Genomic DNA, 26,922 nt, shown 5'->3' with positions numbered 1-26,922 from the left:
GAAGCATGCTGTGCGTTGAAATGGCTACTGTACGGAGTACTTCCCTGGCATCTCCCGCCGTCGACGAATTCGCCGGATATGATCAAAAGTACCGTGTGACGACGGAGTAATCTCATTGTGCTGGAGAGTACAGGCCGCCTTGTGCCTGCAGATAATACCGGCAATTAATAATCCAGGATCTTCCAGCGAGACTTGGCGCCAAGAAGTACATAATTATTGGGCTCCGTATGCTTGCGGAGTGCGTGCCTCAGATGCACGCACACAGCCCGGAAATGGTAGACAAGGGTTTTCTCTCTTTTGGAGATCATCGTTAGGCCAAGAGTTCCCCTGTGTAGGAGCGGTAAAGGGGGGGAAGGAGTTGTGTTGACCTGGGGAGAGTCAGCCAATGATGATACCACTGAATTGGTTACTCATTCAGTGGTGATTCGAGGGAGACAGATGACTAAGGTGCATTCTTGTCGTTGTCGTGGTTTTTCATTTCGATGTATCTAGACCCTGACAACCATGCGGCTGAGTTTGTGAGAGCCATCACACCTGGTGAAAGCCTGAAACCGATGCTATCTATGAAGCAAATCCCACAGAAGGAACCCAGAGTGTCTGTTCCCCGGCCAAGGATGCGTAATAATCAGAGGTGTACTATCCCAGCCTCTGGACGCCTGAAGATCGCTGGAAGATCACTCCTCCACCTGGATGAATGAGTGGATGTATCGACTGTTATCTATTTATCTATCTATTCTGCACAGAGTACTTTATAGTAGAAGTAAAGTCAATCAATGTGTAGGACCAGTCTGAAAGGACACATTAGTCAGCCCGACCTTATCGCCTGGAAGAAAAGCAACTTCAAATCAGAGGCGGCCGATCGTCGAGTTTGCGGCGCAGTTGCAGTTTGCACCGCTGGCTATCTCGCCTCTAGCCCGGGATTGTCCAATCACCCCGCCCATAGCTGACGACCTTATCATCGGTCTTCATGCCACTCCCATCACTCTTCCCCATACGAGCTCTCTCCCTCTCCCATCAGGGCGGTTGTCGCCTCCACTTGCGGGTCATTCCAGCAACCCATATCTGCACGTCGCGGGGTAGCCTAATCCTTCTGCTTCGATCTGCTTGATCTGTGAGTCGCTTGGCATGGGGTGGTGGTTTTTTTGAGTCCTGCACCCCCTCCCCCGATCACGCACCCCCCCATCAGTCCATCTATCTATAAACGCTAGCTCCTCCTGCGATATCGCCAATAGTACCGTCCTAGTCCTGCGCACTTGCCTAACTAATGCCTTTTCCACGCCCTCAGATTCGTCCGTTCCGCGTCGAGCTTATGCCGGCACATCCCATCCGCGCTCCCCCTCCACCTATCTTGTGCAGGGGCCTCCAGGGTTTCCTTCTCACCAATTCGTCCCGATCTTCCCACCCTTGAGAAGCATGATCTGCCCCGTTTTGACGTTTCTTCCGAACACTTCTGGGTGGTCCTGACAGCGATGGACGACACTTCCGCGGAGAAGTCTCAAGAGATGGACGCCACGCCACCACCAGCAAGGCCTCGAGGGAAAGCTTCGGCTAGAAGCCAAGGATCGAGCACAGACAACGGTCCAGTCTCTAAAAGGCGCTGTGTCAGCACGGCTTGTATTGCCTGTCGCAGGAGGAAATCGAAGGTACGGCCGGCCTTGGATGCCGTACATGCTCCCTGTAGCTGACGTGCTGATCCAGTGCGACGGGAATCTACCGAGTTGCGCAGCTTGTTCCTCTGTCTACCATACCGCTTGTATGTGGCCGAGTCCCCCGCACTGCCTGCCAAAAAGGCTCACCGTATCCTAGGCGTCTACGACCCGAACTCCGACCATCGCAGGAAGGGTGTATATAAGAAGGACACCGACACGTTGAGGACGAAGAATACCACACTGTTGACTCTGATCCAGGCTATCTTAAACTATGAGGAGGAGGATGCATTCGATTTGGTTCGCCAGATCCGGTCCTGTGATAGTCTCGAAGATGTCGCACAATCGATACTCGGCCAGGGGAGAGGTTCCACAACGGCTCCCGAGGACACAGCAGCTAGCGGGGATGAGGCCTTGATGCAGGCTGACCAGTTTGAGTCGGAGCTGGCAGGAAAGATGAGTGAGCTTGTGTTGGACGGCTCCAGAAAGTTCATCGGGGGCACATCAAATCTCATTTTCCTGCCGCCCGGAGCAGAGCTGAACGAGTTTAACTCGACTTTAGGTGGCCATGCCTTGGATCACGGGCATGATTATTCCGTCACACAGTGGACGAGAGTCACCAGCGATGAAAGGCTAATCAGCCATCTCATGACAATGTATTTCACATGGCACTACCCTTTCTTCACGACACTCTCCAAAGACCTTTTCTACCGAGACTATATCCGCGGGGTACCCAGCCAATATTGCTCGACATTGCTGGTAAATGCGATGTTGGCCCTGGGCTGTCATTTCAGCAGTTGGGAAGGAGCTCGGGAGGACCCCCGGAACTCTGCAACAGCTGGTGACCATTTCTTTAAAGAAGCCAAGAGGTTATTTTTCGAGAATGACGAACATGCAAACGCAAAGCTGTGTACAGTACAGGCCCTGGCTCTGCTCTCTGTCCGCGAGGCTGGCTGTGGCCGCGAAAGCAAGGGCTGGGTTTACAGTGGAATGAGCTTTCGAATGGCTTTTGACTTGGGCCTGAACTTCGACTCCACCAGCCTCGGGGCACGCGATCTGGGCGAAGAGGAGGTGGATGCTCGCCGCATAACGTTTTGGGGTTGTTTTCTTTTCGACAAGTATGTACCAAATGGGGGTTTGCGAGGAATGATACAAGGGCTAACTATCCCAGGTGCTGGTCAAATTATCTTGGTCGCCAGCCTCAGTTAGCAACATCGAGCGTCAGCGTACCGAAGGTGGATATCTTGCCCAACGAGGAAGCCGAATTGTGGTCTCCTTACATGGACACTGGAGTCGGCCGTGAACATACTCAGCCTTCGCGGATCCGAGCAATTGCCTCCCAAATTTTCCGGTTGTGCGAAATCAACGGCGATCTGCTCGTGTTCTTCTATGACCCGACTCCCAAGGAAAAGCCTTCGACCAAGCAGGCGGAACTCAAGAAACTCAGCGAAATCCACACGAGACTCGAAGCTTGGAAGAAGGACCTACCAAGGGAGCTCAGACCACAGGAAGGGCAGCTCCCTCAGGCGCTTCTGATGCAGTAAGCTGGATCACCACAGTTCTGACTGACATTTAAGGATATCACTAACCGTCTTGAAGCATGTTCTACCAGCTCCTCCTCATTCACCTCTATCGACCGTTCCTGAAATACACCAAGTCCAACTCCCCACTTCCTCAGCATGTTTCCCCCCGCAAGCTGTGTACACAGGCTGCCTGTGCAATTTCAAAGTTGCTCAGGATGTACAAACGCACCTACGGCTTCAAACAAATTTGTAACGTTGCAGTCTACATGGCCCATACTGCCCTGACCGTTCATCTGCTCAACCTGCCGGAGAAGAACGCCCAGAGGGATGTCATCCATGGCCTCAGACATCTCGAGGAGATGGGCGAGAGCTGGCTCTGCGCACGGCGCACGCTCAGGATCCTGGAAATTTCTGCCAACAAGTGGCACGTCGAATTGCCTGCAGAAGCTACGGCCACCTTTGAACAGACCCATGCCAAATGGGGATCATGGGGCTCGTGGGATCAAGCGATATCTCCCCCACCTTCTGGAGAGTCGCCACCCACTCCAACCCTTCATTTTCCGGTCGCGGATTCGACCAGTGGCTCTTATGCAGAGGCTGAGCGACGGGTCCCTACAAGTGAGCATGGCGGACCTGTGATACATTCACCGGCATCAATTGGGTCGATGGGTCTTTCACATACCACAGGAGCCCCAATTCCCGTTTCTATATCGGCCATGCGTGCAGCGCAGCGGTCTCTGAACGCCCAGCTTGCACAGGATGGGGCCCGGCTTCCTGAGCCAACGTATCTGAGGCCCGTAACCAATGCATTTAGTCAAGTCCAGCCGGTTCCGGTTTCTCAGCAAGATGTCTGGTATAGTCCAGATGAAGAGCAGATCCGCGCGTTCACCAATGGGCAGAACATTCCTGCCACGACGACTTCGTCGCCTATGACGCCCTTCGATGGATCCGAGAATCTCGTAGAAGAGAGTCAAGACTGGTGGTCCCGTGAAACGAGCGCCTTGACCTTCGGGATGGATAACTGGGTGCCAGGATGGAACCCTGCTATGCCGGGGAGAGAACCCGACGTGCGCTTTGGAAGCGATTTCGCCCACGTTGGGCAGACATCGGGAGCGGAGAACAGTTCACGACCGCCCCAAGCAATGAGGTTTGGTGCTGGGGCCCCTCCTAGCACTTCTAAACCCGAGCAACATCCGAACAACCCTGGCTACAGCACCGTGCGGTTTCCGGGGGATTTCAACGGATGACCCGGCAGCACTGCTGACTGCCCCAACTCGCACCACGTTGCTCTTCTAAATCCAACTCATGATGTTACGATAAGATGGCATGACTGCCTGGGCTAATGTTTATCTTTGTATTCTTTTCTTCCTGTCGGGCATTTGGATCTGCCATGGATGACAACTGTAATGCTGGCCTGCAGTTCACGTCCAGGGTTTGCCACCCCCTCTATATACAGAGGCCATATCTTTTCGGGCTATTTACTAGATCTCTAGACCATGCATATATGGGCGGGGACGATCTCTGCAGAATGATCTCAGACGGCATAGTTTCCATGAGAGAAATCTCACCTAATATCAAATGTAGATCGTCAAGACTCCATCCCTCATGCCAAAGCTCAACCAACCAGATAGCTAAGTATCTAACTTCGATGCCCAACACCGACCAGTTCGAACCTGAATCATACCAAGTATATTTAATGATATAATATAAGATGTAAACAAACAAACAAACAGTCATGATTGGTACAAAGTGTAAAAGAAATAAAAAAATAAAAACAAAGATAGGTGTCTGAACCCAAGTCCCTTTTATGGGACACGCACATACGTCATGAAATCAAGTGAAATGAAACGAAAGGATAGAAATAACTGGATTTGTGAACGTTGCGTGTATCGTCATCAATCAAGTCCCCTGAAACAAAGAAAGAAAATGATGAGAAATAGGATTGGACGGCAAAACGACACAGATCTAGAAAAAGAAAGGGAAAAAAAAAAGAAGAAAAGAAGAAAAGGACGAGGAAAGAGTAGATAGAGTACGCAAGTCATGTTCATGCACAGGCCGGCCTATATAACTAGCAGATGCGAATGCGGACGCGGGACAGGATGAGATGAGATGAGATGAGATGAAATGGTTTGGGATAGAATAGGATCGCATAGGAGGCGCAGATACAGACATAGATGCAGCCGTAGTCAAAGACAAATAGTGGGAGGGGAAAATTTGGAGTACTATGCATCGTCGTGGGAGTCATATGGTATCACTATATGGCATGTTAGTGTATGCGTGTTTTCGATAAGCCAATGGGAAAATACGCACCAGGAAATAATCAGCAACAGGCTTCTTCGCAGGCATGCCTCTGGTATCCTGCGCAGCGGCCTCAAACACCCGATACCGTCTTCCGGGACTCCGCACGGTCGGCGCATTGTGTCCCAGGAGGCCGTTACTTCGTCCGGAGTCGCCATTGCTTCGGGCGACAGTGCCTCCGTTGCTGGTGTCTTCGCCTAATTCCAGGATGGCGGCGACATTCCCGCATCGGTAGCAGTAGTTTGGGGCGGACCAGACCGTCACGATCCCCCCGTCGAACATCTCCTTGTAACCCTCCATCACGAGTTGATGGGCGCGCGCGACCAAAGATAGGTCGTTTCGTTGGTTGAAGCGTTTGACAATGTCCCCGCCAAAGAGGAACCCCGCGCCGCGGGGGCTGAGACCCCAGCCGTCGATCTCATCTGGGTCGGACCAAAGCAAATCGCACATCGCACCTTCGTGCGGCACTTCCTGTTTTCGGTCGATGAGGCGAATCTTGTCCACCGTGTCGATCACCGGGGAGAGTCCACCGTGGACGCAGAGAACGGCCCCAGTCCGGCTGGACAGACTGCCGCCTGAGTCGCCGGACGCTCCCGTCCCCGCTGCTCCGGACCTGATGGGTGCCTGACTGGGGGTGGCGATGTCGCGTGGCGGGGAGAGGGCTCTGGAGTCTGTGGATGCGCCGGAGGACTGCGGTCGGGGTCGGTAGGTGCTCATCGTGACCTCGCCTTTGGAGTTAAGGATCTCCGTCTCAAGTTCGTCATCGAGCGGCACGGTAGATTGTGTGGTGTCCACGGGGCCGGAGGGGTCGAGCTCTGAGCTGGCTCCCAAGACCAGAGCTCCGAGTGCGAGGTAATCGAACACCTCGCAGCAGTATCGCCACACGTTGGCGCTGCCGTATTTGCGGATGCACTCATCGTAAAAGCCGTAGACGGTTGTGATCTGGCGCGACTCGTGGTTGCCACGGATCAGGGTGATGCGATCAGGGTATCGGACTTTGAGACAGAGGAGGAGAAGGAAGGATTCGAGAGAGTAGAACCCGCGGTCAACGAAATCGCCCATGAAAAGGTAGTTTGTGTCGGGGACGTCGCCGCCCACGCGGAACAGTTCCATCAAATCGTGGAACTGGCCATGGATGTCGCCGCAGATCGTGACGGGCGCGTCGACGTTGACCACATTTCCTTCTTCGATCAGGAGCTCGCGCGCCTTGTAGCAGAGTTCACGGACCTGGGCTTCGGGTATCAAGCGGCAGGCGCGTAATTGCGCGATCGCCCTACGCGACAAAGAAAGGGAGGTCAGTTATCGGACATGGGAGGTGGAGGCGGCTCGAGAGGAGCAGGAGAGAGGATGTGAGGATACCTGTCGAGGTCGCTCATGGTGCTCGAGCGCAAAGGAGGTGATCGGAATGAACAGCTGGGTGGGAGGCTGGAGCAGGAGGAGGGAGGGTGGGTCCTGACGGCCGAAGAATGGAGGAGGCAGTTGAGTCAGTGCAGGCGGGAGTGGCGCTGGGAGGTTGACAAAGAGAGACCGCTAAGTGCGCAGAAACAGAACGCTCATTTTCTCATCGGATGTAGTGCTCAATGGAACCCGAGCAAGACGGGGCCAGGTGGGGAGGGGAGGGAGGGGAGGGAGAGGCAGAGGCGAGAGGTGGTGATAGCAAGCTGGGCTGCTGGAGGCTTTTGCAACTCGCCGTGGTCCCGCGCTGGCCAATCAGCACGTTTGTAGATAAGATTAGATCTGATCGCCAAGACTAGACCGAATCCATCCAGTCCGGGAAATCAAATGCCTGGATGCCTGCCTCCAGTTTCCAAGCAGCTCTCCCCATCTTCCCTTTCCCTCCCCCTCCCCGGCTTCCCCGGCGGTCCTTCTCTTGTCCCCGCTACCCATTGGAGAGGCCATGCCGCCTTTTGGGCCTTCTCTCTCGCATCTGAGTTTATTGCTTGGTAGGATACTTCCCTCTGGACCCTGGGACCCTCACACTGGACTGACAGTGGTCCCCGCCTAGCAAACGTCTTATCGTCACCCTGACCTCCCGTTCCCGACCACTCCCTCCAATTGTTCACCTTTACGTCCAACATGCCACCCCATCTACACCCCCGATCGCGGTCAACATCCTCCCTTTTCGCCGGGACGCTCCTTGCGTCGCTGGTCGTTGTTGGCCTGCCGCACGTCTTTCCCTGTCCTGCCCCGCGTCGCACATTCGCCGATTCCGAGATGGTAATGTCGGCAGATGGTCAGCCCATCCAAAGAACTCGGAGACGGCGCCGGAAGGACGACGAAATGCTCGGTCCAGACGACAATGCGCTCGTCCGAGCCCAGCCCACTGCCGATGAAGAGGTGTCTACGTTCCTACAATTGGAAGAGGAGGCACAGAGATTGGCCAAGGCGGGCCACGAGTGCCCTGTTCCAAAGCCTCGAGGTCTCCTTGGCGAACTGCTAGGTTTTGTGAACCGTGGGGATGCCCCGACACCGACACCCACACAGTCACAACAGATGGGGGAGAGTCAGTAACCGACACTTGGCATACGGGAAGTCCCGACAGAGTTCTGAGACATGGAAAAACTGGAGGAAATGTGAATTATACCATGAAATAGGCCATTGAAGCATCTTGGCTTCGACTGGGTTGGCTTCGGATCTTGTCGGCCGGGCAGAAAATCAACCCACGGCAGCAATATACCCATCTCTGTATCGATAGTGTACCTACAAATACTGCCATGAGGAGTTACTTACATTTACACATATGCGATTGAATACAAGTCCAATTGATGTACAGTCTTCCTATTTTTGTGGCGATGGGCCCACGCGTTCTGCAGACTCAGAAGACTCGGCCGCGCGGTGTGTGTGTGTCAACGAGCGCTAATCCCAAACGGGGCAGCTCTCATTGGCTCTTCGGCGGAAGAGGCCACCCGACACATTAAATGTACAATGTAGATGCTTGCTTGCATCTCCAGTTCAACCACCACCTCCACAATGGATTGGAAGCACCAGATTCGCGATCTGTGTCTGAATCCCAGACACACAAAATGGATCGCTCCGCTTTTAGTCCTAGGTGACGCCTTTCTCTGCGCGCTGATCATCTGGAAAGTGCCTTGTAAGACTAGCTCCGTTTCCTTTGCGACAATGAAGCGATATGCGAACTAACCCTTTGATGTTTCTCACAGACACCGAGATTGACTGGACTACGTATATGCAACAAATCTCGCTATATTTATCTGGAGAACGCGACTACACTCTAATCAAAGGATCCACTGGACCTCTCGTCTATCCGGCTGGCCATGTGTACAGTTACACCTTTCTCTACCATCTCACCGATGAGGGGCGCGATATTCTTCTCGGACAGATCCTCTTCGCTGTACTCTACTTGATTACTCTTGTGGTGGTGCTGGCTTGTTATAGACAGTCGGGAGCTCCGCCGTATCTGCTTCCGCTCCTAGTTCTCTCCAAGCGACTACATAGCGTTTTTGTCCTGCGGTTGTTCAACGATGGCCTGGCGGCGCTTGCTATGTGGGTTGCCATTCTGTTGTTTCAGAATCGGCAATGGACTGTTGCCGTCATTGTGTGGTCTCTGGGTGTGGCGGTCAAGATGACACTGTTGCTTCTTGCTCCGGCGATTGCTGTGGTCACTGTGCTCAGCCTGTCTCTTTTGCCCAGCATTCGGCTTGGTGTTCGGGCGGTGCTTATCCAGGTGAGCACACATAACTCCTCCTCGACGGTGCTTAGATGTGAGGTGCGTTGGGACTAGACTAATTCTGATACAGGTGTTACTCGCAATGCCATTCCTACATAATAACCCGGCAGGATACCTCTCGCGGGCATTTGAGCTAACCAGACAGTTCATGTTCAAATGGACGGTGAATTGGAGATTTGTTGGCGAAGAACTATTTCTATCCAAGAAGTTCTCCCTGGCGCTGCTAGCGGTACATGTTGTTCTGCTGGGCGCTTTTGCTGTCACTGGTTGGCTGAGGCCCTCCGGATCTAGCCTGCCCGTATTCATCAAGAATCTTCTGCTGGGTCAACAACGCACGGTATCCCTCTCCAAATCCTACATCATGACCGTGATGTTATCGTCTCTTGCAGTCGGCTTGTTGTGCGCAAGGTCCCTTCACTATCAATTCTTCGCCTATCTGTCCTGGGCCACCCCCTTCCTTCTCTGGCGCGCAGGTTTCCACCCTGTCCTGCTGTACCTCACATGGGCATTGCAAGAGTGGGCTTGGAACGTCTTTCCCAGTACCGACCTCAGTTCCATGGTTGTTGTCATCTCACTTGCTGCCCAGACTTTCGGCGTCCTTGCGAATGGCGCCAGCGCCTTTGATACCATGCGTTTGAAAGATAGCGGTAAAGAGCATACTCAATAGAAGTGACACCCAGTCTATTGATATCAAGCTGTTGCAGGTTCATTCATAGTCACGATGGCCTTGTATCCTGGGACATAATGAGAGGCCAAGATGTAGGACGACCCTGTCGGGCTGCGACCGCCTGACGCCCATGCGCTGAAAGTCCCCGATCGTTGGAGGACCAGAGAGGACACCAGATCATGCGTCTGATTCGTCCGAAGAAGGCATTTTGCCCACATTGGATTCATCCTCCTCGTCCGAGTCATCCGCGATAACAACGGCTTGCTTAGCAAATTCCTTTGGCCTACAAAAGGATTAGTAGTGGTCCCTGCACCGAGATTGGAGTCTCCTCACCAAAACGGAGCTTTGCGCCACGCCTTCTCATCGCGCACGATATTGACGATCTCTCCCTTGAGTTTGTTGTCGCGGCCCTCGAGGGCGTTAGTGTCGACGACCACGTAGGAACCCCGTTTGATCCAGATGGTCGAACGAAAGCGGGAAGGAAGCTCCACCAAAACGGTTTCCTTCGAGGGGAGCTCGACCGAGTAGATGTTGTTCCCGGTAGCCTTGATAGCCCGTACGATCAGGTGGCCTTGGGGCAGCTCATCCGGCGGAACCATGGTCTCTTGCGCCGTAGCGAGTACCTTGCGTCGAGGAGGACCCATTCTGAAGTACACCCTATGGGATTTTTGTTATCCTGCGTAGGTCTGACGGGGATGAGAGGTCGGAGAGTTTGCTCGAAGCCTGGAATCCACAAGAACTTCAAAGGCAAGAAGAAATTCGGGCGGCAGAAAATCCCCGGGTGGAGAGGCCGATGGGGCCCACTTCCGCTCGCCTTCCATCTCTTCCATACGCCTTCCATCTTTCACCTTCCACTTTCCACTTTCCACCCAATAGTCAACTGGACTCACCATTCGCGCTTCAGATAGAGCTCATGATCCTGGCCAGGTTCACTGATGGAAGGGCCGTGATCCGCCTTCGGAGTTGAGGGTCGACGGCATCACGTTCCTCCCGTATCGGAGCTCAAGTTGCGAGACAGGTCTGTCGCGCAACAGATTTCCAAGACGCCTTGCCTCGTGTTCTAGACCGTTCTTTCAGCACTTCGCTTGGATTTGTCATATTGCCAACCCTACGTGTGCTTGATTGGCTTTCGGGATCTGATCCCCATGGCTTTCACCAAGTTGCGGGGCACGCGGGGAGATAGATATCCGGCTGAAGCCAGACCGCTACGGCTAAAATGCGCTGTCCCCGATCCCTGGGGGTATCCAGAGTCTCAGGTCCCAGACATCCTTAGAAATGTGGTTCTCCCAGAGCCTTTCCCTATATCATATAACAACAAACATAGCCACTTCTCATTGAGCAGTCTCCTTCCCAATGTCGTTCCTAACCTTAGGTGCTCTAGTCGATGTTCAGAGCCAGCCTCCGATCACAAGCCCTGCACCGGTTCTGCGCAAGGATCAGCAAGGGATTACCCATGCCCCCTCAAACCATGAGCTCGATGATCTCCAGCAAGGACGCAGCCAGCCGACTGATGATATCTCCCCTCACCCAGTTCCTGATATGCAGATGCCTGTGACGCCCGGCGAAATAGAGGATCTTCCCACTTCGCTTGGGGAAGAAGCCATGGACTCAATTCCTGCTTTGTATAGTCCACCACAAACTAAATGGCGGCTGTTGAGTGCTTGCTTCATGAACTTTGCCAATGGCCTGAATGACAGCGCCCCGGGAGCCCTAATCCCTTACATGGAAGCGGACTACGATATTGGTTATGCTATCGTGTCGCTGATTTTCGTGACAAATGCGCTGGGTTTTATTCTTGCTGCACCGTTGACTCATGCCCTGGAAATGAGACTTGGCCGTTCAAAGACTTATTCATTTTCTATGAGTCTGTTGGCGGCTGGCTATGTGATCATCATTTGCAAGCCGCCGTTCCCTGGAGTCGTGGCCAGTTTCTTCCTCTTGGGCTTGGGCATAGCCATCAACCTGGCCCTAAACAACGTCTTTTGCGCGAATCTTGTGAATAGCACTGCAGCGTTAGGGGGCCTTGGTGGTGCCTACGGAATTGGCGGGACTATAGGACCGCTTGTAGCGACTGCTTTGGCATCCCATGGCATCCGATGGTCATACCTCTACAGCATAAATCTGGCCATGTCGCTAGTCAACCTGGCGTTTGCCGCTTGGTCATTCCGGAAATATGAGAAGGATTTTCCTGTACAGTCGCTTGCTCTCCACCGCACCGCTTCTCGCCAGACGCATGGCCCAAACCCATCAGGCAGAACACACCTTAAGCAAGCCTTGAAAGATCGATCCACTCTACTCGGTGCCCTGTTTATCTTCGCATACCAAGGAGCGGAAGTGTCAATCTCCGGCTGGGTTGTATCATTTCTGACCAGTTATCGGCGCGGAGATCCCTCGCGTGTTGGTTATGTCAGTGCAGGGTTTTGGGCTGGCATTACCGTTGGACGGTTCCTACTTTCCCATCCAGCCCACCTTATCGGCGAGAAACTTTCAGTCGTTTTACTGGTGCTCGGGTCAATGGCCTTTCAACTCATGACCTGGCTCATTCCAAATATCATCGGGGATGCCGTGGCTGTCGCCATAGTGGGTCTGCTGTTGGGACCTGTGTATCCTTGCGCCACCGCAGTGTTCAGCAAGCTCCTGCCGCGCTCAATGCAGACGTCCAGTATGAGCATTATCAGTGCAATGGGAAGCAGTGGGGGCGCTGTGTCGCCATTCTTCACTGGCTTGCTGGCACAAAATGTGGGGACATATGTTTTACATCCGATATGCATCGGATTGTACGGTGTGATGCTTGTAGGGTGGCTGTCTCTTCCCCATATCTCGAAGAGATCTGAATAGACCTGCATTGCTGCAAGGTGTACTCGCATTTGTCATCCAGCGCAGCGCTTAATGCTAAAAGTTCATCGTAAATTTATCCATTTTTCTGGTTCATGTCAGTCTGTTTCAATTCGGGAGATTTTCCTTTTCCTCTTTTATGGTGCGAAATGCTCTTGTCTTTGCCTCTCGATTTTGCGCGGGCCTTTGTCTCTGTCTCCGGTGCATGCTCCACCCAATAGCATTACGTGCCTGCGAAGCAGTCATTGACGGGTAGATCGGAGGCACATGACCATCGAACACACAGATGTGGACTTAGAGAAGTGCGTTGAAGCAAGGGGTGATATCTTCCAGCAGGCCCCTCATCTCAGCGACGTCATTTCAAAGTGGCTGTGACTGTGGGCAAAGGGATCGATCTGGGTCGCCAAGCTAGAGGGAGTGGAATGGCACACAAACTTGGGGAATCTCAGTAACCCTGAAATAAACTTCAGGGTCTTTTGTCGAGTCTCCTTAGTCGGGTTGTTTGTTTATTGAGGTCAAAAAGTGAGGTCGAAAAGTGGGCCCAAGGTTTGGGAGAAAACCAAATAGTGTTTATCTACTAGTAGATATCAGGAGACTGTAGCGGGCTGAAAGAGACAGGGAAAAAGAGACAGGGAAACCGCGTCATAGGTTAATGGTAGTTTATCTTGCATGATCCAAAGTGGTGAAAAGTGTGTGGGCCTACCCTGATTGTGCCCCTGGGCTTGTCACTGACAAGTCCCGGTGAAAGCTGAAACGGATTCCACCAGAGCCAGTGGTAGAAGACCCTGTCCGGATCCAGTCCGAGTGAAGTTGAACATTGCATCATTACCGGCCGTGAATTGGCCGATGATGGATCAGATCCATTTGGGGGAAACGGAGTGTGGCTGATGCGCATTCCGGCCGGTGACTGCTTGCCTGAAGGAGAGAAAGGGCTTGATGCCGGGCGGTAAGGAACGAAGAAGAAGGAAGAATAAGCAACACGGGCTTTCACACTCCCTCATCTTCTTTCCTTCTCTCGGTTTTTTTCTTTCCCTTTTGTCTACCTATCAGCCGAATCTCCAGTTCTTTCCGGGGGAAACTTGCACTGCCTGAGCCACAGTTGGGTTGCCAGCAACCAACACGAGGGTCTGAGCCGTCATCGCCACGGGCCATTTTGTCTCACGTTTTCCGAGTGGCTTAAGCATTATTGACTGACTGACCTGACATCCCGTTGCGATCGATCGGATTCCCCTCCCTGTCCCCCTGCAACTGTCAACAAGAGCCCCGCGACACCTGCTATTGCTGCTGTTGCTGTTTCTTCCTTCTGCACCTCCACACCACCACCACCACAACAACATCCTATCTCCCGATCGTCGGCCACCACCACCTCCCCTCCCCCCCTCTTCCTCTTCCCTCCTTTTTTTCCCCCTTCTTCTCACCCCACCACCTTCATTTCCACCCTTAGGTCGCATTGCTCGAGTTCCTCCAATTTCCCTTCGGTTTCCATCGTCCGCGGACACCTCACCATGGACGGGGACGATCTCATCGCCTCGGTCTACCGCAAGATCGAGCGGGAAAAGGCCCTTATCACCGCTGCGTCGAACATGCGACAGTCGACCGATAATCCCATGGTGCAGCAGCGAGTCGATGCGAACATCCGCGATGGCCGGAAGAACATTGCTTACCTGGAGGAGAAGATGCGGGAGCTGCAGCTCCGTCGCGATGGAGGAGGTTCCCCCACCGATAAGCGTCTCCCGCCCAACCCTGAGGCTGGTCCCATGACCCCTCAGAAGGACTATCCCCAGGGATATGGTGGGAACGACGAGTACGGCGATGGCTCCGGGCCGTACCCGCACGGAGGATCTGGTTCCATGCCGTCAGGGGCCCCATACGCAGACCCCCGGCCTTTCGCTCCCGTGCCCAAGGCCCGGCCCAATTACACGAAGCTGGGTACGTCTCCCATCTGGCCGCTCGAGTCAAATCACCTCGCGGTAGCGGTAGATCTCCCAAACTGACCTTGTCCCTCTCCAGACTTGATCAAATATGATACTTCTTACCTCGGACCCAAGATCCAGCTCATGCTGTCACAGCTCGAATTCAAGCTGAGCGTGGAGAAGCAGTACAAGGCCGGTATTGAGAAGATGGTTCGCCTATATCAGGATGAGGGGGATAGGAAGAGCCGGACGGACGCCGAAGGTCGGCGAATTGAGAGTAACCAGAAGATCCAGTTGCTCAAGCAGGCCCTCAAACGTTATGAAGATCTTCACGTCGACATTGAATCGACGGATACCCCTGATGGTATGTATCACTGGCATTGAGGTCGTCCCCCACTTCTTCGCTTCCCCATGCCCTCCGAGTGCTAATGTCTCCTCCGCGTAGATGAAAGCTTAAGCACACCCAACCTGCGAAAGCCCCTCACCGGGCTCTTGACATTCCGGATCCATGCCGTCAAGGACGTAGACCATGCTACTAGCTCGAGATTTTCCCGAGGCCCCGAAACGTTCATAGTGCTTAAGGTGGAGGATACCATCAAGGCCAGGACAAAAGCGACGCGGATCGACAGGTGGCAGGACGAAACATTCACCATCGACATTGATAAAGCAAATGAGATTGAGCTTACGGTATATGACAAAGCCGGAGACCGGCCTACTCCAATTGGTATGCTCTGGGTGCGCATCTCGGATATCGCTGAAGAGATGCGTCGTAAAAAGATCGAGAGCGAGTTCAACGCATCGGGTTGGGTATCTGCCGACAAGATGGAGCATGGAGGCGCATCTGGACGACCAGATACCGCTGGGGGCCGGGCTCGTCTCACCCGCCAGGACCCGGGGGCCCTGCTGGGGGCTCGGGTCAAGCTTACGGTGATGCTACTGGTGGCGCGTCTGCCGGGGGCCAGGTGATGATCGATTCGTGGTTCGCGCTGGAACCAGTGGGTCGGATTTATCTCTCAATGAGTTTCGGTAGGTTTCAGGACATTGCTCGAGAGTTGCACCTCCGTTGGACTGACACAGTCTGTAGCCAAGCAGCTGAAGGACCGACGGCCGTTCGACATCGGTCTCAACCGCCAGGGTGCAGTTCGGCAGAAGAAGGAGGAGGTCCACGAGAAGCAGGGCCACAAGTTTATCACTCAGCAGTTCTACAACATCATGCGTTGTGCCCTCTGCGGCGACTTCCTCAAATACGCTGCCGGGATGCAGTGCGCCGACTGCAAGTACACTTGCCATAAGAAGTGCTACCCTAAGGTGGTGACCAAGTGTATCAGCAAGGCGAACTATGAGACCGATCCCGACGAGGAAAAGATCAACCACCGTATCCCGCATCGTTTCGAAGGTTTCTCCAATATCTCCGCCAACTGGTGTTGCCACTGTGGGTATTTGCTTCCCTTTGGGCGGAAGAATGCAAAGCGATGCAGCGGTATGTGCCCTTTCTTAACCTTTTCCCACGTCCTACTGAACTTACTGCGATGGTGTATACTGACTTACCTTGTGCAGAGTGTGGTCTTACCTGCCACGCGCACTGTACTCATCTGGTGCCTGATTTCTGTGGTATGTCCATGGAGGCAGCCAACCAAATCTTGGAAACCCTGATTCGCACCAAGCACCACAAGACTGCGTCCGTCAGCTCTGGTCTCAGTGGCCCCACGCTTCGACCCAGTGGTGCCTCTCGGGGCTCTCAGGACAACCCAGCCATGTCCTACCCACAGCGTCCTGGCGAGAGCCCATATGGAGCACCCCCGCGACAGCCTTCCGCTGAAGCTGTGAGCGCGGCCAACAACTCCTATCCACCTCCGCAGTCCCCGACAGCTGCTGCCAGGCAGCCAATGCCCCCGAGAACGTCGTCGTCGAACGCTGCGGTCGCCGCTGCCGCTGCGGCGACAGGAATGACCCCACCACAGCAGACGCCAGGTAGGTTCCACTGTTTTCACCTCCAGTATTGTTCTACCGTGAGTAAAGGGTTAACCTAAAAATGTACAGTCGAGCAGAGTCGCCCCATGCCACCGCCGCTGGCCACCTACGACCCGAAAGCGTACGAACCATACGCCAATGCCCCGCAAGGTATCCCGCCTCAAATCCAGCACGCACCTCCGCCCACGTATGGTGTACCTACACAGGATCCTATGCAGATGGTTCCACAGAAGCCGGCCGAGGTTCCTCAGCAACAGGCGAAGGTCCGGATTGGATTGGATCACTTCAATTTCCTGGCGGTTCTGGGCAAGGGTAACTTCGGAAAGGTCATGTTGGCGGAAACCAAGAGCGCCAAGAAGCTTTACGCAATCAAGGTCTTGAAGAAGGAGTTCATCATTGAGAATGATGAAGTCGAAAGCACCAAGTCCGAGAAGCGAGTATTCATGATCGCGAACAAAGAGCGCCACCCCTTTTTACTCAATCTTCACGCTTGTTTCCAGACCGAAACTCGTGTTTACTTCGTCATGGAGTACATCAGCGGTGGTGATCTGATGTTGCACATTCAGCGCGGCCAATTTGGTCTCAAGCGGGCCCAGTAAGTAGTCACGGATTTGTCCATCGAAAGCGCGGGATACTGACCCTTATAGGTTCTACGCCGCGGAGGTTCTTCTAGCCCTCAAGTATTTCCATGAGAACGGTGTCATTTACCGTGATTTGAAGCTCGACAACATCATGCTGACCCTGGACGGCCATATCAAGGTTGCTGATTACGGTCTTTGCAAGGAGAACATGTGGTACGGAGCTACGACGAGCACGTTCTGTGGTACTCCGGAATTCATGGCGCCCGAGGTGAGTGTCAAGCGTGGCATGTTTATCCGAACCGAATGCATTACTAACATCTGCAAAAGATTCTCCTGGATAAGAGATACGGCCGGGCCGTTGACTGGTGGGCCTTCGGGGTACTGATCTATCAGATGCTTTTGCAGCAGTCTCCGTTCCGCGGTGAAGATGAAGATGAAATCTACGATGCCATTCTCGCGGATGAGCCGCTGTATCCCATCCACATGCCCCGAGATTCGGTCTCTATCCTCCAGAAGCTGCTGACGCGTGAGCCGGAACTGCGTCTTGGTTCGGGCCCCACGGATGCGCAGGAAGTCATGTCCCATGCCTTCTTCCGCAACATCAACTGGGATGATATTTATCATAAGCGCGTTCCCCCGCCTTTCATGCCAAGCATCAGCAGCCCTACCGATACCAGCAACTTTGACCAGGAGTTCACCAGCGTGACTCCGGTCCTGACGCCCGTGCAGTCCGGTAAGAACCAGTCCTTTTCTTTGGGCGATTCAACTGCTAACACCTTGTGCAGTTCTCTCCCAGGCGATGCAAGAGGAGTTCCGCGGCTTCTCGTACACCGCCGACTTCGCATGAGCGACTGTTCCCTTATCTTTGCGTTGATTGCTCGTTTACCTGATGTCAAGCTTGGCACGATCTGTTTCTCGAACTTCTTGATGTTGCCGGTTGCTCGGCACTTTTGCGCTGGAAAGATTCCCACATACCCATGAGAGTTTTGAGAGCTGGTGTAAGCGCTACGATGACTTTTGTGAATGCAGCTGGAGGAGCGGTTGAACGGGGAGTATTTTCTCTTATATGTCTTCAGCATCTTAGGCTGTTTTTAATTCCTTTTCTTTGCGGGCGATTTCCCGTTCCTGGAATGTAATTCTGCTTCAGCGTTTCTCTCAACTCACTGTTTCATGCTGTATGATTGAATGGAAGACGCGGAACTGACGACTGGATGAATGCATCGGGATAGAATAGAATGTAGATCGGCCAGCATCAGATTGCACAATTTACTCAATAGATCCAATCCTGTGTGCAGCTGATAGAGGTCTGAAGGCAGGCACAAAGCCACTCTTTGTTCCATCTCACCGAGTGCCTGATGTGTTAGGATCCCCTTCATTCACAAACCGGCCATTGTGTGCTGCTCCTGGTTGCACCTCTCCTCCCGTTACTTCCTCTTTGTCCTCCCCTTCCCTGCATCCCAACCACGCTTCCCCCAAAGAGCCCTCACCTCTGCAGATGCGCGATTTCTCTTCAAACAAAGACATCATGTCATCTTCTCAGAGTCTCTCTGATCTATCTCTCTCACCTCCTCAACATCCCTCTCATAACCCCCCTTCTACATCTAACACAAACCTTCTGGAGATTTCTTCCTCAGATTTCGACACCCTCTCAAGCGACTCTACTCCATCGCCACCATCGCCTTCTCGTCGTCGCTTGGTTCGAAGCGGAATCGTCAAGAAAGTGTCATCCGGTTTCAAAAAGCGTTCCGGACAGAGCTTCCGCCAGCGACTCGCTTCTTTGATATCTTCGCCGAGGGGATCACGGATGAGCAGTCCCGGTGTCGGATCCCGGTCCCCGGGAAGTTCCCTTGCTAGCAGCGTGTCAGCTCCGGATTCGGATTATATTCTACAGGAAGACATCAAGCAGGAAGAGGAGGATGAGGAATTTGTGTCTGGTGCGGATGAAGTCGATCCGAGGGAACTAAATATTGATGATGCTAGGAAGAGTAAGAAGAGGAAGCGGAATTTGGATGTTAATTATATGCCTGGAAGTGAGGAAGACGAGGATGATGCCTCGAATGAGAAGGTTGTTCCTGGTGAACTGGATGGTGGTGCTTCTAAGAAGGCCAAGAAGAGGAAAAAGGATCTTGATGCTGCCTACACCCTAGAAGAAGATGAGGACAACGACTTGGCTCCTGATGCAAAGGCCATCGACCCGACTGAGCGTAATGACGCTGCTGCGAAGGCGAGGAAGAAGAGAATGAATACGGATGCTACCTACGTCCCCGGCAATGAAGAGTATGATGACCCTGCTCCAGATGCGAACGAGGTCGACCCCACTGAGCTCATTGACATTGCTGCTAAGAAGCCTGCAAAGAGGAAAAGGGATGTGGACGCTGCCTACGTTCCGGGGGAGGACAAAGATGGCGATGACAGCCAGAGCGACATAGCGACTGCACCCTCAGGCAGGACTTATAAGAGAAGGAATGTGCTTAAAAATACCGCCGCACAAAAAGCTCCTCTGCGGACACCCGAGAAGGCAAAGAAGCCGATACTCCCCATCACCCCGTCTAGAGAAACCGATCCTGTGAAGGTGGAAGAGCCTGATTCGCAGTCTGAGGACGCAAAGATAACATCCCATGCATCATATCCAACACCCGAGTCTCTCCTAACAAAGACTACAAACAATGTTCGGGATTTGTCTTCACCTACTCGTCGCTACCGCGCCCCGGTCAAGCCCCAGACAGGCGACAATGCGGAGTATATCCCCGAAAAAGCTATCTCTCCTATACTGCAGGGAAGCCGGGAGGGAACGAGTGATAGCAAGCACGCAGCGTCGTCCCACTTGGAGGACGATGAAGAAGAATATCAGGATCGTCCAATTCGTCACAATGAGACGACGGGGATTGTCTTTGACTTTTCTGTAGAAAGGGCCAAACGCTGGGCCAGCGCAATCAACGTGCCGGAGGGTCTATACAATTCTGAAGAGAAGGATCTGTTTTTCCGACTTGCCATGCGCGGCTTTGAGCCTGTCCTTCCAAAAATCTGGCGACATGACTTTCCGACGCTACCTGAATCTTTGTATCCTCGGGGCGCTGAGCCGAATAGCACGCCGATTATTGATGTCACGCGAAGCTCCAACTCATATGGTGAGTTATCTTGACAATTTATTTCCATTGGATGTTACTGATAAAGCATGTAGCAACCAAAGCCTTGTCGAACCTGTTCGCCGTCGGTGGTCGTGTGCGTGACTGCGAGATTCTCCGCCAACGAGCCGAGCCCTTGATCAAGCAAGCGATCAAGAACTATATCCGCTGGGCTTTATTCGATGCCAATCTACATACCGCTAAAGGTGCGGTTCCTGTACATGTGATATATGACCAGAAAAAAGGCGAATCCACCCTGAAAGCCGTCCATAACATGAACCGCAAACTCCGCAATCTTGTCCGTCGCCACCACGAAGCCCTAGGCGTGACAACCGACGCTCACTTGAAATCGGAGTCGAGCGAACACGAGCAACAGCCCACTCCCGCCAAGTTCCCCCTTCTTATAGGGTTCACCATCTGCGGGCCCATTGTCGCCATCTTGACCCACAGCACTGATCCCCAGGAAATTGGAGACGGTGAAGTGCAGGGCCGATTCATGGGCCAATTTGACTTGTCTGAACGTGGCCAGGATGTGTGGAATTCGCTTGCGATTGCGATTACGGTGGTGTCTGTCTGTCGGACGATGCTGTCGCTCGCGCAGGAGGGGAAACGGGGGTATGATCATGAGCGTAGTCCGTCCGCTTCGGACATTGATCTTTGATATTGATCTTGATCATTCGACATTGATTGCTGGGCTTTTATCATTGGGCTTTTGTATAGTTACCGTTTTGTAGAGTTACGCGATATGAATTATGATTTATGCTTAGCTTATTGAAATATTCTGGCGTGTTTGGTATGGTTTTGCTTGATTCTGATAGATGTCATTCTTCATTACTCAATAATTGATATATTCCAACCCACACCAACCCTCATTCTATGTCCATCCAAGCCCCACCCCCTTCAAGTAACCCAAACCCGGCCAAAACCAGCAACAGTACCCACCAAAACCCAAGGACAAAGCAGAACCGACCCCGAACTGAAGATAATATCCCAAGTCAACAACATAAGCCACTCACCAATGACAGCCTATGCATCCTCTACAAGATCCATGATGCTGCTTCTGCTCTATATCATCCGTGATGTTTCCTTTTAAAACCTGGATATATGTCTGTTACTCGGTAACTTGTCTTTATAGTTATATAATCTCCTTACAGAGGGATTCTTCGGTTTTACATACTTTTACACTGTCTAATATGAGGATGTCTCTCATGTTCAACATATTTATAAGATCTTTCTTATTGATATACTTTTCTTCAGACAGGATTCTTTTCTTATCTAAGTGCTGAACTGATCGTTCCTATAAACATGTTAATATAAGTTAGTTATGGACTATCTCTTCCACATAGCGAATCTTATCTAACTGCGCGCTCTGAAATGTATCATTATTATTATTAGAGGTATTCTGTATGATCTTCCAAGTCATCAGTATTCAGTAGGCCTAGGTTAGTGCTGTGGGTTCTAACGTCCGTAACTAACGACGAATTTGATGAAATCGATGGTAGTATTGTGTAGCTAGATACTAGAGTTGATGAAGTGATGAATGACGAAGGAAAGTTGGGGAACGGGCTGATCCCCTAGGGGACCATCGGTCTCCGGAACAGGCAGGCGCGTCTCCTACCCGAAATGGGCAACCGCCCCTACAGTACCCATGGATTAATTTGTATCATCACTTGGCTAGTATGAGCCGATAAGAATAACCGAGGATGTTGACGATATTCAAGATGACGCCGGAGCAGAGGAAACTTATAAGGGCGGAATTGATAGATCGCGTGGATCGCAACAGGCTGCCAAAGTCGAAGTTTAGTGTTGGTCCATATGAAGAGCAGCTTGGGGGATTCGACACTGGCAATATACAGCTTCCGGCATGCTTCTTCGTTATTTTCGTGCTGGAATTCGAGGCAGTAGTCCATCCATTTATTGCTGAAATGCCTCGGCCAGCATGATTGACTCTTCGGTGGGCTGTATGTGCTGTAGCTATGGTTTCCATGGTCTAGAAGCCGGCCTTGAGTTATTGATCATTGGAGATAGCCACTGTACGTATCGTTGTTATCAAGCCAGGCAGCGCTTTCTGCGGATTGCATTCAGCGAGGTATATGTTAGACGAGTTCAGAGCTCCGGATTCATACATATATATGGCTTGATAACCACGATTGAAAAAGTGGTTCCAAAGCTTCTTAACTAGACACTGTATTATGGTGGTGGTTGTGGTGATATAACAAAGTCACAGTTTTGTCCCGATTGTGGACCCAAACTGTCCTTTAAACAGTTTATCTTCTGGCACCCCTTTTTAAATGTACTTCAGTTCCTGGTTTGTGTCTTTCACACTCAGCTGGTTAAACTTGATGGTGTTTCCAGCGTTTTTGTCTCCGGGTTCTGTTCCCTGCTTTTCACTGGAGTTGCGTGCTGTAACATATTAGTCTGAGGCTGATATGCATCATTGCACACATATTTTGCGTTCTGGTCCCTGATTAATATCAGAAGAGCCCACAACATAGGGAGGGAATTCTGCTAATGCTCGAACTGTTCTGTCTCAGTCTTCCCATACGCATCCAACAGATGCTGCTTTTCGTTGCGTGGAGCTCATCCAACTTTGCAGATAGTTGAGGCATGTACCAATCACAGTATAAACTTCGTACTGCTAGGTCCATCTTCTCGTTGAATTTCCTCGATTCGAATATTTTCCCTCTCCATCAGCACAGAATGTACTTGATTGACCCTCTGGTAGGCCATTTATCAGGCCAGGGGAGAGGTACCGCAACGAAGACGAAAACGTGGTTAATGGGTTTCCCAAGGGATGTAATAGCTCCTGGAGATCGGAAGGTAGGGTTGTTCTTTGGTGAACAGCTGGTCAAACGGCCCCTTGGGTACGCAGGTCGATCTTAAGTTCCCTCTATGGTCGAAACATTTGGTATGCACGATAATATATCCATGCATTACAGTGTTGCGTATTGGTGCGGGAGGAGATATGGGATCTTTTCATTAGATATCTCGGTTTGATATCAAGATAGGTAGAATTGAAAGTTATGAAGAAAGTGGTAAGTATCGGACCATGATGCCTCTTCTGGGCGAGAGGGTTTAGGTTGTAGATTGTCCGGGGAATTGGGTCTTTAAATAAGCCTTGTCGAGTGGCTTCACTGGATCAGACAGTAACTGGAATGATATTTACTACCTGGCTGTGGCAAGTGACAGTTTTCCTTCTCTAAGGGGTATTGTATGATTTAGTGAATATAAAGGGCTGGTAAGGGAAATAAAGGGAAATTGCATACAGAATTAATGCGAGCTGATATATATTTCTTCATGATTCATCAGTCAGACAATCAAAGTATTCATCTTGTTCACCCTGATCAGAATCGCCCACCCTGCGAAGATTCACAAGAACTGCGTCAAAAGCTTGCCGCAAATCGTCACCAGCACTAGCAGGGATTCGATCCTGTGCTGTGTAACCCTCACTGTCCTTTGCGTCTGGATCCAGACCATGGAGATCTGCATTTGCGAGAATTTCCAATATCTCCACACTTCCATACAGCGCTGCCAGGTGTAGAACGTTCATGCCTCGCTTATTGGCATGCAGCGTGCTGTCAGACGTTGAATGTTCTAGGAGTACCTGTAAGCATTCGCTCGACTCGCACATAACAGCTTCAAATAAGGCTATGTCGCCCTCTCCATCAGCCATCAATAGATCCGCGTTTTGTCTGATGAGCTCTTCAAGAACAGCTGGCCGACCACCAGTAATTGCCGCCGTCACTGGAGTAATTCCACTGGTTCCATCTGCGGGCGAGTTCACATCTGCGCCGAACTCCAACAGCCTTAGGAGAAAGATCGGATCCTCCTGGGTTTTGCACACCTTATGGATGGGCTCCTCTCCAATGAGGGTGCGGGAAGTTGGACATGACTTTGCTTTGAGAAGAAGTTCGAAGCATTCGAAGCTGGATGTCTCGGATGCAAAGTGGAGAGGTGTCTTATGGTAGCTGTCGAGGGCGTTGACATTGGCCCCTGCATGGATCAGGAGTCGGACAGAATCCGCGTCAGCACGAATGGCCGCCCAATGCAGAGGGGTCCGTCCTTGTCGATCACGGCTCTCCAGCTGCGAGCAAATCGTTCTATCGCGAAGAGCGTCCGAGAGGTCTGTACTGTGGGTTTTCAGAATGACCTCATGGAGATAGGAGAGGTTCCATTCATCGAGATGCGAGCCAATCGAGATGATGCTTTGAAGCCGATTTTGGTGCCACTCCCAGTAAAGCTCACTGTTGCTGCATGCGAGGGAGGAGAATGTGGCCTCGTCCCGCGCAGACGTGCCCATATCATCAGGGATGTCGGGGTCTGCGCCTTGTTGGATTAGAAACTCTATAAGATCAATATCCTGCAACTGGATTGCTCGTTGAAGTGCTGTGACACCGTACTTTGGCTCCAGGTCATCAATGAAGATCTTTCCTTGACCCAGCAGGGTTTGAATCGTTACTATATCACGCTCATCGACCAGACGGGTGATGCTGTATTCTTCCCAGTATCCCACTCGTCGCCTCAAAGCGAGCCCAAATGAAGGACGCCCCAGCGGGGATCTCGTGAGTAGGGCGTGTACGGTAGCCTGCCAAAACCAATCTGGACCCGCATAGCGAATCTCAACCGTGCATTTTCCATCATTACGACAAGGATATTGGCAATAGGACGTGCTTGGAGAAGTGGAGGTGACAATGTGAATTTTTCCAACCCACTTCTCTAAAAGGCAAAAAGTCCTCCAAGTTTTGCGGGATTTCATTCTGTGGCAGAAACAACCGCAATTGGGATCGCATGATGGTAGCCGGGAAGATGAATTGAAGGGCTGTGAATGGCGGATGGGGCTGGGCTGACGAACCAGTTGTCGCGTGCTTTTTCGAGATACTGATGAATCTACCTTTTGCCCTTCACTGACAATTGCGACGTTGGGATGTGGTTCCCCCATACTAGTCAATTTGGAATCCTGGAAGTCAGCATGGTGCATTTTCAGTGTTTCCTCCCTGGAAATCACGGTAAACAGCTCCTTTGCATACGCCGCAGCTGCAGCCGCAGCGTAGCCTTGCCATTCTTTATTCTTATGGGAATCTGCATAGTCGCAAATGCCTCGGACAACCAGACATGGAAAGTGGTTCATTAAGCCAGCCGCTTCCATTTCCACGCAATAGGCTCCCAGTTCGCGTCCAAGCCTGTCTCGAGCAACTGCATCCTTCATCACCTGATTTGCTGAAGCAATAAGCCCATAGTGAATCTTAGGGCCATCACTTGGGCGATGCTTCCGGGACACCAGTTGAGACCTATCGCATTTCTCACAGGTCGACTCTGATTCCAGATGGGGGTAGTGTGCATTGAACAACTGATCCTGCCACCCCCCAAACCCAAAATCCTTGCCCATGTGGGGGTTTCTCTCGACCATGTGTGAGATGGTCTCCTGGAGCACGCTTCCCTCCCTTAAAATCCTGGAACGTAATTTGGAAACTGCTGTCAACAGGAGTTCGGGTGGCCTGTTAAGCATCCCCGTTCTCTCAAAGTGCCCTGGGTAGGTCTTTCCGTAGTCGTATTGCACGACTCCTGCATAAGTCGCTGTTGGCGTACTGACCACCACATCGCCCAGCCGGATATCTACTGTTTTGCTCGGAATGCCTCCGGCGATCCCGACTAAAAGTCCGAAACGAAGACAGGGGAAAGTTGACAACATCTGCTGTGCCGCCACCGCGGCTGACGTCGTCCCATATTGCCCACTTGGCAAGCAGGCTATCACGATCTTATGGCCCGCGATCTCGCCCAGTGTATAGGCATTTTTGTCGTGTGGAGGGTTTGGCAAAGCCTGGTGCATTTCATCCAGCGTCGCCTCCGCTGCAGCCATTTCAAGTGGGAGGGCGGATATCCACCCAACTGTATAATCGCCATGAGAGTATCGCGCGGATGGGCTCATCTGAAGTGGTGAGTCAACCAGTTCGGATTAGGTGATTAAAGTATCATCTAGATGATTTCTCAAGCTGGCCGACAACAGCCCATCCCCCAACTTACATGCTACAACCTCGTGCCAGCCTCATTTTGGCAGTTTCTTGTCCTCTTCAATGAGGCGAACCAGTGCCAAGGAGCAAGTCTGCCTGAGCGCATCCCGAGGTCAGCTCTTGCCAATGAAACTCGAGGAATCCGCTGAGCATATGCAAGTCCTCGCGCCACTACTCACTAGCAGACCTTTTCTCGCGGCAGACGAGGCTATGACATCTGCTGACTGACGGCATTTGCGTCCCTGGGGCGGAAATCTCGGCCGTCCGTATATTGATTCCTCATCTAGTTTCGTGTTGGTGGGTGTCAGCTTTCTGCAACAGCGGACAGGATGGGCAAGGCTTGGGGTGTAGTCACATCAAAGGATCTGTCCTTGAGATCACCAGACCTTGAGAGATTTATGAGACTTGCGTTCCAGGCAAGGCGTGCTCAGCGAAGTGTTCCCTCTCTATAAAGCCCACTCCTCCGCGTTGCCCTTGTTACAACTGCAGCGGTTGATCTCTACCTTCCGATTGTTGCTACCACAATAGCATGCCGGACCAGTACGTGACTGACTCCTTCCGTTCATCCTGATTGTTTGGGTCGCCCAGATTGAGAGAAAGCAGTAAGAGTGTCAATGCCCGGGGGGGCAAAGAAAAAGGGAGCCGCCGTCCAGCTCCGCCTCCGCCT

General features: G+C 52.2%; 9 protein-coding genes across 9 annotated transcripts; 5 read left to right on the top strand and 4 right to left on the bottom strand.

Annotated features, from left to right (window-relative positions):
* Window positions 1-2,983: 2,983 nt before the first annotated feature.
* On the top strand, window positions 2,984-4,515 carry BO94DRAFT_138776 (putative C6 transcription factor (NirA)). Its single transcript, XM_025605713.1, has one exon. The coding sequence runs from the start codon at window positions 3,247-3,249 to the stop codon at window positions 4,414-4,416; it is 1,170 nt and encodes a 389-aa protein (XP_025472627.1). The 5' UTR covers window positions 2,984-3,246; the 3' UTR covers window positions 4,417-4,515.
* Window positions 4,516-5,163: 648 nt separating this feature from the next.
* Window positions 5,164-7,091, bottom strand: BO94DRAFT_138735 (serine/threonine-protein phosphatase). The gene is made up of 3 exons (XM_025605712.1): window positions 6,827-7,091; window positions 5,480-6,740; window positions 5,164-5,423 (listed from the first exon to the last, which is right to left on the bottom strand). Exons 1-3 carry the CDS (start codon window positions 6,841-6,843, stop codon window positions 5,421-5,423), a joined length of 1,281 nt encoding a protein of 426 aa, XP_025472626.1. The 5' UTR covers window positions 6,844-7,091; the 3' UTR covers window positions 5,164-5,420.
* Window positions 7,092-7,286: 195 nt separating this feature from the next.
* BO94DRAFT_562466 (glycosyltransferase family 58 protein) lies at window positions 7,287-9,822 on the top strand (the record flags this gene model as incomplete). The annotated part of the gene is made up of 3 exons (XM_025614286.1): window positions 7,287-7,886; window positions 8,629-9,152; window positions 9,226-9,822. The coding sequence occupies exons 1-3, from the start codon at window positions 7,544-7,546 to the stop codon at window positions 9,820-9,822; spliced, it is 1,464 nt and encodes a 487-aa protein (XP_025472625.1). The 5' UTR covers window positions 7,287-7,543.
* Window positions 9,823-9,910: 88 nt separating this feature from the next.
* BO94DRAFT_138640 (putative eukaryotic translation initiation factor eIF1a-like protein) lies at window positions 9,911-10,820 on the bottom strand. Its single transcript, XM_025605710.1, has 2 exons — window positions 10,156-10,820; window positions 9,911-10,105 (listed from the first exon to the last, which is right to left on the bottom strand). Exons 1-2 carry the CDS (start codon window positions 10,464-10,466, stop codon window positions 10,000-10,002), a joined length of 417 nt encoding a protein of 138 aa, XP_025472624.1. The 5' UTR covers window positions 10,467-10,820; the 3' UTR covers window positions 9,911-9,999.
* A 355-nt stretch (window positions 10,821-11,175) lies between these two features.
* Window positions 11,176-12,660, top strand: BO94DRAFT_454604 (putative MFS efflux transporter; the record flags this gene model as incomplete). The annotated part of the gene is made up of 1 exon (XM_025607613.1): window positions 11,176-12,660. One exon carries the CDS (start codon window positions 11,176-11,178, stop codon window positions 12,658-12,660), a length of 1,485 nt encoding a protein of 494 aa, XP_025472623.1.
* Window positions 12,661-13,022: 362 nt separating this feature from the next.
* Window positions 13,023-14,276, bottom strand: BO94DRAFT_138709 (uncharacterized protein). Its single transcript, XM_025605711.1, has 3 exons — window positions 13,741-14,276; window positions 13,361-13,689; window positions 13,023-13,234 (listed from the first exon to the last, which is right to left on the bottom strand). The coding sequence occupies exons 1-2, from the start codon at window positions 14,106-14,108 to the stop codon at window positions 13,512-13,514; spliced, it is 546 nt and encodes a 181-aa protein (XP_025472622.1). The 5' UTR covers window positions 14,109-14,276; the 3' UTR covers window positions 13,023-13,234; window positions 13,361-13,511.
* pkcA (protein kinase c) lies at window positions 14,163-17,969 on the top strand (the record flags this gene model as incomplete). Its single annotated transcript, XM_025613615.1, has 10 exons — window positions 14,163-14,586; window positions 14,668-14,934; window positions 15,016-15,372; window positions 15,459-15,596; window positions 15,655-16,050; window positions 16,128-16,541; window positions 16,611-17,136; window positions 17,189-17,390; window positions 17,450-17,855; window positions 17,908-17,969. The coding sequence occupies 10 exons, from the start codon at window positions 14,163-14,165 to the stop codon at window positions 17,967-17,969; spliced, it is 3,192 nt and encodes a 1,063-aa protein (XP_025472621.1).
* Window positions 17,970-18,590: 621 nt separating this feature from the next.
* BO94DRAFT_482777 (uncharacterized protein) lies at window positions 18,591-20,957 on the top strand. The gene is made up of 3 exons (XM_025608904.1): window positions 18,591-19,197; window positions 19,420-20,250; window positions 20,304-20,957. The coding sequence occupies exons 1-3, from the start codon at window positions 18,618-18,620 to the stop codon at window positions 20,906-20,908; spliced, it is 2,016 nt and encodes a 671-aa protein (XP_025472620.1). The 5' UTR covers window positions 18,591-18,617; the 3' UTR covers window positions 20,909-20,957.
* Window positions 20,958-23,951: 2,994 nt separating this feature from the next.
* BO94DRAFT_552680 (5'-methylthioadenosine/S-adenosylhomocysteine nucleosidase family protein) lies at window positions 23,952-26,173 on the bottom strand (the record flags this gene model as incomplete). Its single annotated transcript, XM_025613614.1, has 3 exons — window positions 23,952-24,043; window positions 24,322-24,372; window positions 25,189-26,173. The coding sequence occupies 3 exons, from the start codon at window positions 26,171-26,173 to the stop codon at window positions 23,952-23,954; spliced, it is 1,128 nt and encodes a 375-aa protein (XP_025472619.1).
* Between the last annotated feature and the right edge of the window lie 749 nt (window positions 26,174-26,922).

The sequence above is a fragment of the Aspergillus sclerotioniger genome (assembly GCF_003184525.1).
Source record: "Aspergillus sclerotioniger CBS 115572 chromosome Unknown BO94scaffold_2, whole genome shotgun sequence".
Lineage (NCBI taxonomy): Eukaryota > Fungi > Ascomycota > Eurotiomycetes > Eurotiales > Aspergillaceae > Aspergillus > Aspergillus sclerotioniger.
Note: the sequence above shows the minus strand (reverse complement) of the source record. Positions and strands in the feature narration are given on the sequence as shown.

Excerpts from the sequence above, each read along its gene's own strand:
- BO94DRAFT_138776 (XM_025605713.1), top strand. The coding sequence starts at position 3,247 with ATGTTCTACCAGCTCCTCCTCATTCACCTCTATCGACCGTTCCTGAAA.
- BO94DRAFT_138640 (XM_025605710.1), bottom strand. The coding sequence starts at position 10,466 with ATGGGTCCTCCTCGACGCAAGGTACTCGCTACGGCGCAAGAGACCATG. Across the intron at positions 10,106-10,155 it reads TGGCGCAAAGCTCCGTTTTG|GCCAAAGGAATTTGCTAAGC; the intron begins GTGAGGAGACTC and ends ATCCTTTTGTAG.
- BO94DRAFT_482777 (XM_025608904.1), top strand. The coding sequence starts at position 18,618 with ATGCGCGATTTCTCTTCAAACAAAGACATCATGTCATCTTCTCAGAGT. Across the intron at positions 19,198-19,419 it reads GAATGAGAAGGTTGTTCCTG|ATGCGAACGAGGTCGACCCC; the intron begins GTGAACTGGATG and ends ACCCTGCTCCAG. Across the intron at positions 20,251-20,303 it reads GCGAAGCTCCAACTCATATG|CAACCAAAGCCTTGTCGAAC; the intron begins GTGAGTTATCTT and ends TAAAGCATGTAG.
- BO94DRAFT_138709 (XM_025605711.1), bottom strand. The coding sequence starts at position 14,108 with ATGCGACCTAAGGGTGGAAATGAAGGTGGTGGGGTGAGAAGAAGGGGG. Across the intron at positions 13,690-13,740 it reads CCAACTGTGGCTCAGGCAGT|GGAAAGAAAAAAACCGAGAG; the intron begins GCAAGTTTCCCC and ends GGTAGACAAAAG.